The sequence below is a fragment of the Vicugna pacos genome, chromosome 31 (genome assembly GCF_048564905.1).
Source record: "Vicugna pacos chromosome 31, VicPac4, whole genome shotgun sequence".
Classification (NCBI taxonomy): Eukaryota; Metazoa; Chordata; class Mammalia; order Artiodactyla; family Camelidae; genus Vicugna; species Vicugna pacos.
The window spans coordinates 17,586,999-17,597,064 of NC_133017.1; the positions used below are offsets into that span (position 1 = coordinate 17,586,999).

General features: G+C 54.4%; 1 protein-coding gene across 3 annotated transcripts in view; it reads right to left on the reverse strand.

The window, feature by feature from the left end:
• Positions 1-9,776, reverse strand: part of SCARA3 (scavenger receptor class A member 3) — a 32,104-nt gene extending 22,328 nt beyond the window's left edge. For all 3 annotated transcript variants that reach the window (XM_072952738.1, XM_072952737.1, XM_072952735.1), the window contains exon 1: positions 9,473-9,776. In XM_072952738.1, the coding sequence (XP_072808839.1) occupies positions 9,473-9,479 (7 nt within the window). In that variant the 5' untranslated portion in view covers positions 9,480-9,776. The remainder of the gene's footprint in view (positions 1-9,472) is intronic.
• Positions 9,777-10,066: the final 290 nt, after the last annotated feature.

Here is a 10,066-nt window from a genome sequence, read left to right on the forward strand (position 1 = left end):
TCTGCCTGGGAGGTCACCAGGATTGCCATCCCTTTCCCATAAACCAGTGTCTCCGGCAAGGCGGGGCCTCCTGTGCTGTCTGATCAAAACCTCACCCTGACTAGCGATGCCCCCTCACGTGCAGATGATCTCAGCCAGAACCAGCTGCGGGCTGTCGGATTTACCGCAGCCTCGGGGAGGGGGGGGCCTCAGGGAGGTGTTCCTTCCCTTCGTTAGCCCTGTTTCTCATTTCTCTCCAGCCCTGATGTTTCTCCTCTCTCCTCCCTCATGACCAGACCTCCTCCCTGTTCTGGCTGCAGGACCAATTTCGTCACTTCACTGTTTATAGCCTTTGCAGGGAATCTGGGAAGACTTAAATCAAGCAAGACGGACACCGACCTTCAGCAAACACCCCCGAGAAAGCACACAGCTCTGTAATAACTTTGCTCTCCCGCCAAGACCCCCAGATAGCCGGTCATTAGCACATGGGGATTAATCGAGACCCCGTCCAGTTCCTTGCGGAGCAGCCCGCAGGAAGGGAAGTGATGGTTGCCAGCAGTCTCAGCTCGCTTTAGATGAGGGGCTTCGCGAGTGGTTGGCCCCATTCCCCTTGCTGACATCTCAGCTCGGCAACTCACAGCCCTGCCCCAGCCCGAAAGGGATCTTCTCTTTCTGATCCTTCAAACTTCCTGTTTACCAGCGCTGAGCCACGGACCCTGGGGACCCCTAATTTACCTATGTCTAGAATGCTATAGCAACGTTCCACTTAAGCCTCGTTCATTTGAATGAGAACATAATCCAAAGCATTTGTGAGGCTTTTAATAAGCCAAGCCTGTCACAAGCTGGGGCTGGTTATATTCACGTTACACCAACACTGAGCCAGTCAAGGGGTGGATGAAGACACAGGCATGAGAATTGAGAAGAGCTGGGCTTGAGGACACAGGGGCTAGGACTGATCAGAGGATGGGTGATGAGACAAGATCTGTCCTCTCTCCTTGTACTGGGCCACATGGGGTCCTCAGAGACAGGAAAAGAATTTTCCTCCTCCTCTCTACCTCTCATGCCTTCCAGCGCCTCTGACTTAGTGCTGGGTGTCCCAGAGTAGGAAGGACACTTAAAGTCACAGAGCCCACCTGTCATGTAACCAAGGCTCAGAGAGGTTAAGCGATCTGTCAGCTACTTAGTGGTTCCTAAATGCCCAGGGATCTGAAGCAGGATGCAAATACATGTAGAGAGTGCTTGCCGAGTGACACACACTCAGCTCAGACAGGCCACAGAGCTCGGAAAAGCCTCTTGCTTCCAGGCCTGGCATCTGTTTCCATGTCTGGCCTGCCAGTAGTCTGTCATCTCCTTGAGGGTCAGGAAATCTTCCCTCAGCCTCTTTTGACACAGGGCTGACCCTATAGCGGGTGTTCAAGAACCATGGGTTTACCAATCCTTTGAGAAGACCTGCATCTTGAGTTAATTGTTAACATCTGCTCTTTTCATTAAGAGCTCAGTTTTATTCTAAAAAAAGATTAATGACTTAAAATATGGTTGAAATATGGTTTATTCTTAGAGTTCTCCGTGGTTGGAAGCGTTGTGGAGCGCTGATGCATTCAGAATGCAAAAGCTTAAAGCAGCAGAGGCTTAAAATTAATATACAGAGAGGGGCTTAATGTTTGAATTGAAAAAGAATGAAAGTGGGGTTTGGAGGGGGGCTTTGCAGCAAAATTTAGACTCTGCTTCCCTCCCTTTCTCAGAGCTGGAACAAAAGATATGATCTTCCTTTCCTAAAGCTAAAAAGCCTCCCTGGCTTTTTTTTTTTTTTTTTTTGTAGTGGGGGCAGTTTCCATTGGTGTCCTGATTACTCACTTTTAGAATGCCACCAGCAGTTTTGTGGCCCTCTAAAATCAGGCCCTGGTTCTTCCCTGGGTCATACATAAACCAGCTGTGAAACTGAGGGCTCGTGACATGCTGACAACTGAGAAGCACCTGCGTGTCACACATTATGGGCCAGGTACTTGGAATGGTTGAAGATGTCACCACGAGCATCTGAAAAGAAGCCACTTTTCCAGGAAGGCAGAAATAGCCTCTGTTGTCTTCTGTCTCCTTTTTTTTTCCTTCATTTTTTCATTTTGCTGATTGCAGGTGACTGTGACGGGGCGGGGGGGTAGGTAGGCTGGGGACAAGGCACTGGAGAAGGTGGGGTAATGCCTGGATCCCTAAGTGTTTGGGAAAGCCCCTCTCCTGGGACGAGCTCGGGGCAGCCTGTGGCTCTGGGCAGCGAGCATCTAAGACTCTGTGAGGCGGTTTCGGCCTCCCCTGTTCTCGAGGTCCCGAGGGACTGGAGCTGTCACAAGGGACACAGACGACCTACCAAAGGCACAGCCTGGCCCCACTCTTGAGCAAGAGATCTCTACCCAAACTGCAAATGGTGCGCTTAGCAAAAAGTGAGGCTTCGAAGACAGGGTTGCGGGCACAGCCTCATAAAGGGGTAGCAGCCAGTGGAGATTTGAAAGAGCCTCTGTTTCTCTCATACCTACAGTCGTATTACCCAACTCAAATATCAGAGGGACAGCTACACGGGAACTCCCTGCCTCCCCCGCTTTTGTTCCCAAGCCTCTGCTCCCAGAGGCACATGGTAGAAGGTTTGACTGAAGGTGCCTGTGCTGGCGCACGGCTGGGGTGACTGGGTTCTGTGGGGGCTGAGCGTGGTTCACCCCTCCCTCTGGAGGCGGAAAATAGCCAGAACCTGTTAACCAACTACTAACTCAGCTGGGGTCTCCGACTTGGCTCACTTTGGGTTGACTGAGAAATGCGGAGTTGATTCACTCTTTTAGCCTTTTTCAGTCGGCAATCTTCCATCAGAGCCAGCAAGGGAGAGAGACTCGAGGAACTGAATAAAAGGTCTTTCTTTGGGAACTTCAAGGAACATATTTTGATGGTTATCTTCCATAGAGTTCACAGAGTGGGTTTTCAAAACAGCCAATTGGGTCAGTAAAAATAAAGATTTCAGAGTTTTCTCAGGAGCCAATGCTATATTTAAAGCTGCAGAATAGCTGGAGTTTAAGGTTGGAGAATGCTATAATTAAGGTTGCAAAACTGTTTTCATTAAAAGCCCTCTGCCATTACCCCTCCCCACAGGCTTCCGCTGCGGATATGTCTATATTTGGATGGGAACTGGTCTGTCCCTCTCTGCTCAGATAATCTAGTCCTTCCCTTTCAGATTCCTCTGCTCAACAAGGTGTCATGATCTGCTTCCCTGCAATACTCACCTCTTTTCTGCTCCTTCATTCCTAAAACCCACATCTGATGCTGTGGGACAAGCATTTCCCCTCCCCTGGCCACCTCCGCCTGCATCCTCAGAGCCAGCCCGCAGCTCCCACCATCTGCTGCTTCCACGCTTCCTGTGACCACAGAGATTGTGGGCAAACTCCCTCTTTATCCTAAATGACTTTCCTCCCCTTTCTTGCCCTCAGTGTTCTAACTGGGGCTCTCCTGGCATCTGGGTGGCACAAGTCTTCATTAGCCAGGATCTACCCAAGCTGCACACACATTCAGCATTCTGACCCACTGAATCCCTGGTCCTTGTGAAACTCCAAATGCCAACCCATAGTCTTGGGTTCCACATCTGCAGATTCAACCAACTGCAGATAGAAAATATTTGGGAAAAAAAAATCTGGAAAAAGAATTCCAGAAAGTTCCAAAAAGCAAAACTTGAACTTGCTGAGTGACCAGCAACTATTTACACAGCATTTTCATTGTATTTGCAGTATTTACAGTGAAGCAGTATGAGTAATTTAAAGTCTACAGGAAGAGGTACGTAGGTTATATGCAAATATTGTGCCGCTTTATATAAGGAAGTTGAGCATCCTTGGATTGTGGTATCCATGGGGGATTCCTGGAACCAACTCCCCCGCGGATACAGAGGAACAACTGCACGCCTTCAAGGGGTTGTTCAGACTGTTTGAGAAGACAACCCAGGCCATTCACTCGTGCGATAGACCCCCAACCCTCCCATCACACACACACTGGTCTCCTCTGTGGAACCAGCTCCTCTTCTGCCCTTGAAGCCCACAAATCCAGCGGGATGGGAGGGGTGGGAATCACTACTTTCTTGATCTCAATTGTCACATTACTTCCTGCTTCTCCCCCATGTCCCCGCCCACTCCTCTTGGCTCCTTCGCGGGCTCGTTTTCTTCCTCCCTCATTTGCTTTCTCTAAAAGTAAAGATTTCTCAATGTGGGTGAACGTCATGAGAGAAGTAGCAACCCAGCCATCTCCTGACAAACCCCTCCAGGGCTGCTCCAAAGTCAATAGGACACAGTTGGAGTCCTTGGCTTGGCACTCGAGGCCTCCTGGTCCTGTGGCTCCCTGCGTCTCTCGGCCAGCGCTGAGCTTCCAGACAAATCTCTCCACCCATCACCCCTAAACACACTTGCCCAATGACGACGCCCAGCTTTCACCAACACTGCTTCCTGCCCCTCCTGACTGTCTCTTGGATGACCCCATCCAAATCTTGCTCACCATCAGCTCCTCCCTAAAGCCTTTCTAACCTGCCCCAACTTGAAATGCTCTTCCTCTCCGGTGATCCCTATGGAATCTGCTGCATATACCACTCACTTGTCCCTTCGCATCATCTCCTTTGATTACTCAGTTCTCTTCTTAAGTGGGTGTGTCTAGTCCCCGCCTGAAGGCATCCTTGCTTCCCTTTAGACGAGTTGCCTTCTTCCCCAAAGCAGGTATAGATACAAGTTTACTGATTAAAAGGTGTGGGGGCAACATCCCAGAATAACCACCATTTTAGCATGGGTGCAGGTGGATGTGAAGGCATCCCATCTGCTCCACGAAAGAGTGTCTTCAGGTCTCCGTCTAGAGGCGGTCAGGACACTGCTGGGTACGGGGCTCAGAGGAGTACATCGCATATCATCAGCCTATTCCCATGCGTCACAGCCTCGAGACTGGGTGGGACTGTTTAGGGAACAGGAGTCCAGAGCTGAGACCACAGACCTACCCAGAGGAGGAGCAGCAAAGGAGGGGCGACAGGAAAAGACACCAAGAACATCCAAACTCTCCCTTTGGGACCTCTCTTAGGACACTTAACCACTTTTAGACTCTTTTTTGAATGATTTGGTCACAAATTCTAAATGTCCCAGAAGAGGGTAAGCTCCTGGGGAGAAAGGACTCCGTCTGAGCTCTCAGGGCTTCTCTGCATCTTTCTCAGTCACTAGACAGACGTAGACACACAAGCTCTGGCATTTGGCAGTTGGTTTAAAGCCATGTTTGTTAAACAGAAGCCTGAACCTTCAACCAATACCTGTGTTAGTTTCTGGGGACAGCATGGTGTGATTCTTGCCTTTAAGGGTTTCAGCCCAGTGGGGGACTCAGAGGTACTCACTGAACAATTGTAGTGGACACTTCCCAAGTGCCGGGCATTCACGGTGCAAGAGTGAGACAAGAAAAAGGCAGACAGGACCCCCACATTCATGAAACTCACATTCAGATACTGCCTCGTGGGCTTTACAATCTTGTTCCGGGGGGAAACTGTGGATAAACAGATAGATGGGCAGGTATACACATATATACACTCACAGAAGACAAAACAATAGAGCAGGATGTCAGAGCTGGAAGAATGTCAAAGAGGATCCAGTCTGCTTGCAGATGAGGAGACCGAGGGCCAAGGAGTACCAATGACTTCATCACAGTTACAAAGTGATAAAGCTGGTCTGTGACAGGGCTTGGCTCAACCTTGGGCTTCAGTGCTCACAACACACACACACACACACACACACACACACACGCGCTAAATTAAACATAATCAAAACACAGACAGCGTGTATATGAGTGGCACGGTCCATCGTGCTGCTGTACTTGCCAATCCTAACACCTAGCACAGCTGCCTGCCCTTCACGAGAACTACCAAGCTAGCCACCAGCAATTATTGAGAAGGAGAATTCTTTTTCCTTGCTCCCAAATTTGCTTCGGGATGTGAGTCCTTAGTCATTAAAGTCACCCCAGCTGGACAGTAAGAGGTGTGTGTGTATGTGTGTTTGGAGCTGATCTCCAACATCCAAACCCCTAGGGCATCCCCCTGACCCCCTCATTAGGCCATTCATTGGCTCTTTACACCTTTGCCACATCAGCTCCTTCTGGTGTCAAGTCCCTTCCAATGCCCCAGGGTCTGGGGATGGAGGTCAGGCTTCCAAAGGGGCCCCGCCTGCATGCTCATGAGTGGCTATAACATACCCCCCACCGCCAAGCAAATTTTCCTGGGGTCACACTGATGCTTTCTAAGGCCCCTCCTCTCCTGCCCGCCTGTTGCCCGCAGGGTGTGGGCACTGCTCTCCGAGTCTGTGGGGAGGGCTTCTCCCACCTACGCCTGGAGAACGGCAGGGTGTGGCTCTGTCCCTCCGTGGCAGTTGAGGGTACGTCTCCCAGGGGCATAGTGGCCCATGAACCCAGCCTGCTTCCAACCATCTTTCTACCAAGTCACTTCCAATCCCCGAGTGGTACTCAGGCCCGGAGCTCTGGGGCTGAGTCACCTGGCATCAGAGCAAGATGGGCCCAACGGACCACCCAGGAGGGGAACCAGGCCCGGAGGGGGAATCACTGACCAGAGCCTCATGCGAGGCCAGGATTAGAGCCCACATCCTTGACTCTCAAATCGGTCATCTTTGCAGTGAGCCAGGCTGCTTCTAGGGGGGCCTTACACGGCTAGGAGGGCTCCTGTGACAGGACCCCTTCACTGGTAATGGGGGAACAATTCCACAAGTGGCTGTTAAGGGCTCAGACGATCCAGTGGCCCATCAGCAGGGGCTGGTGGCAGCTGCGTCCCCGCAGGTGTGAGGGGCAGGTTGCACCCGGGGCTGGGTGCCGGCTTGCATCAAAAGATGTGGCTGCCTGGGAGGCCGGCTGCCGGCCAGAAGGCGGCCCGGAGGGGCCTCAGGGTGGAAACAGCTTGGCTGGCAGAGCAGACGCTGGCGCGTGGCCACTGGTGGCAGGACTCCTTAGCAGACCTGTTTTCTTGTTTAAGTACCATCCCCCCCAACACCCCTCTCCCCCACAAACCGTAATACCACCGTGTTTTGCTTTGAGCGGGGATGGTGAATCTTTGCCAGCAGATGTAATTCTCAGATTGCCGGGGCCCTTGAAGGAGAGTTGGAAGCCAGCTTCCCCTGGGGAAGGGCTGCCCTGGGAGGGGCCACCTGCTCTTCTGGGTACTTTACTTTTTCCATGTGGGTGAAAAAAAAAATCTGATTCTTCCCACTCCACAGATCCCCAAGGCCAAATACCTGCTGTCTGCCCTGCCTTTTCTATCTCTGGTAGGGGTAGTGGCTCTTCCCTTCCCAGCCCGCGGGGAGGAAGAAGGAAGACCCGGCAGGGAGGTAGCCGGGAATCAACCTGGCCTTCTCTGCAGCTCTGCAGCCCTGGCCCTGAGATGTTACGGAAGATGGTGGAAGGTTTCCCGAAACTAGGGGAAAAATACACAAGAGCTGCCCTGAAAGCCTCAGCGGACAGGAATTCAGCCCCACATGGTGGTGAGGCCGCTGTTTGAGGGCAGGAAAAGGAGTGAGAACAGCAGGCCTGGGGCTTCTTGCCCGCAGCCCAGAGCTTCCCAGCCAGTAGGCCAGTGGGATCCTGGGACCCGACGACGTTTTGGCCAGTCCTCCTCAGGTCCCTCCTGTAAATATCCATCCACAGAAGCTCTTTTCTCCAGTGCTCAGAGGTGCCAGTGCTTCACTGCACCTCAGAAGGGTGGGTCCTGGGCTCCTGACTCCCTCCTGGGGAGCTAGATGTCTCTTCCATTTCAGAGGATTTTGGCCCTGCCTGTCTTTCCCTCACTCTATTTTCTCCCAAGCTGTTTGTCTGGAATGTTGGCACCAAACCACTCGGAAAAGGTGCAGCATCTTCCCATCAGCATCAAGGTCCAGAGCCGCGTGGGCCCCAAGCCTGCGGGGAGATGTGGTCCAAGACCTTTCGGGAGGCTTCTGGTCATGACCTGCCCCAGGATGGCTGATGGGCACAGGACACAGAGCCGGAGCTTGGTGACTGAGGCTCCTCTCTGCTACCAAGGGAACTCCCTGGGGTTGATTAGAACTTGCTTGCCTCATCCCAGGTAGCTGAAGACCTGATGTGGGCATCAGGAGGCACAGACAGGGGGCCAAGGCCAGAAGGAAGGTAGCAGAGATGTACGCATCACCAAGCACGCTGTCTGGGAAGTCAGGAGCCCTGGGTAGTCCCCCCGACCAGCTTTAAATCTTAAGCAAGTCCCTTCTCTTGTCCACAGACCCACCAATGTAATTTGCAGGGCCAGTGCCAGGCTCCCTTGTTAAAAGAGTATTAATAATTTCAAGACAGTGACAGCAGAGCATTGAACCTGGTGTGATACCCTCCAGGTGTGGACCGCACGGGTGGCATCCCCACGAGGCCAGTCTATCAGCTTGGGCCTCAGTTTCTGCAACTACACAACGTGGAGGCTGTGGTCAGTCAGAGGTTCACCTACAGAGCCCTTTCTTCACAGGAACCCTCAAACCCTTCTATGCAAACCGAGCTGCTTCTCCGATACCATCTGAGAGTGTAGTTTAAAGCCCCGCGGATGACCTCGGAGGTCCTCTGCAGTTTCGACACTCAGGAAGTGGAGGAGGTGCGAGGGGAGCAAGCATCCATCCGCCCGGGTGCTGCGGCGGGATTATCGCAGAGCAGGTGAAACAGCGTCAAAACCTCGAAGGTTCCCTGTCCCGCAATATGACTCCAAACCCTGCTTCTCTCGTAGCCTGCGAATGAGCGTGAAAACCAGGTCTGCACCCCTCCCCACCCCCCGCCGCCTCTAGAAAGCCAGGCTCAGGGATGAGCATCTGGAACCAAGTTTGGTTCTTCTTTCCATCCCCAAAACGGGCTGCAGGGGCCACTGTGGTGATCCCCACTGGCCTGGGGAGAGCGCAGGCCTGGACCACTGGTCTCCCCTACTGCTTTGTCCCCAGGAGGTCAGAGGGCAATCAGCCAGGGTTCAGAGGTTGGGAAGGGCAGGGCCTGGGCTGAGAAACTCAGACCTGGCAGGTCTCTTCGGAGAAAAGAGTTGAAGTTCCCGGGGTGGGGGAGAATCCTAGGCCTGGCACTGGGCGGGGGCTGCTGCAGCCCTCGAGATGGGTCCCCTGGATGAGGCTGATGCTACTAAAAGGTTGGACTGGTGACACCTTTCTCTGCTGGCTGGTTAAAGGGATCAGAAACTTCTCTGGAATTTACGACGGCTTTTCGGGATAGAGCAATGAAAGGAGTCAGAACACTTTGCTTGCATTCCCTTTCCTCTCCCCTTCCTCTTGACTTCAGGGTTCCATCCCGCCCTCCCAGTAGCTTTCTGCGGAGGATACGAAAGGCCCAGAGAAGCCCCTGAAATCCTTCCCGGAGAAGTCCTTCGTCCTCAGCCCGCCTGGAGAGAGAGGTGCCCGCCGCGCCCCAGGCAAGGTGAGGGTCCCCCGGGGGCTTGCTTCGGACCTCCCGCGCGCGGGCTTACCTTTCATGGTCCCCGCTCCGGGGCCTCGGGAGGGCCCCACGGAAGGCGGCTAGGCGGCGGTGCGACCCGGGCTGAAGCCGGCGGGTCCCGGAAGGGCACCGATCGTCGCCCTACGCGGCGCCCGCGGGACTGGGGCGCGGGGCCGGAGTCGCGCCGGAGCCCCGGCTGCGGAGGCGGCGCGCCGAGGGGAGGGTCCGCGGGGTCGCAGGCTGGGGGCGCCGCGCCGGGCAGCCCATCCCGCGGCCGCTCTTCCCGCTGGAGGCCGGCGAGGGCTGCGGCCGCCCCCGGCCCCGCGCGCCCGCCCTCCCGCCCTCCCGCCGCCCTCCCGCCCTCCCGCCCTCGAGCCCTCCCTCCTCGTCACTCCTTGGGCCCCGGCCCAGATCAACTTCCTTGCTATTTTCAAAACTGCCGCGGCCGGGCCTCTTTGTGCCGCCGCGGGTCCCCGCCGCGCCTCGCCCAGCCCCCTGGAGCCCCCGCGCCGCGCCCGGGGCGCCGAACCCGGTCCGCCGACCTCCCCGCCCGCCCCCGGGCGCGGCTGCGCTGGGGAAGCGCGCGGGAAGGCTCTTTCAGAGCAGGCGTTTGCGCTAGAGGCTG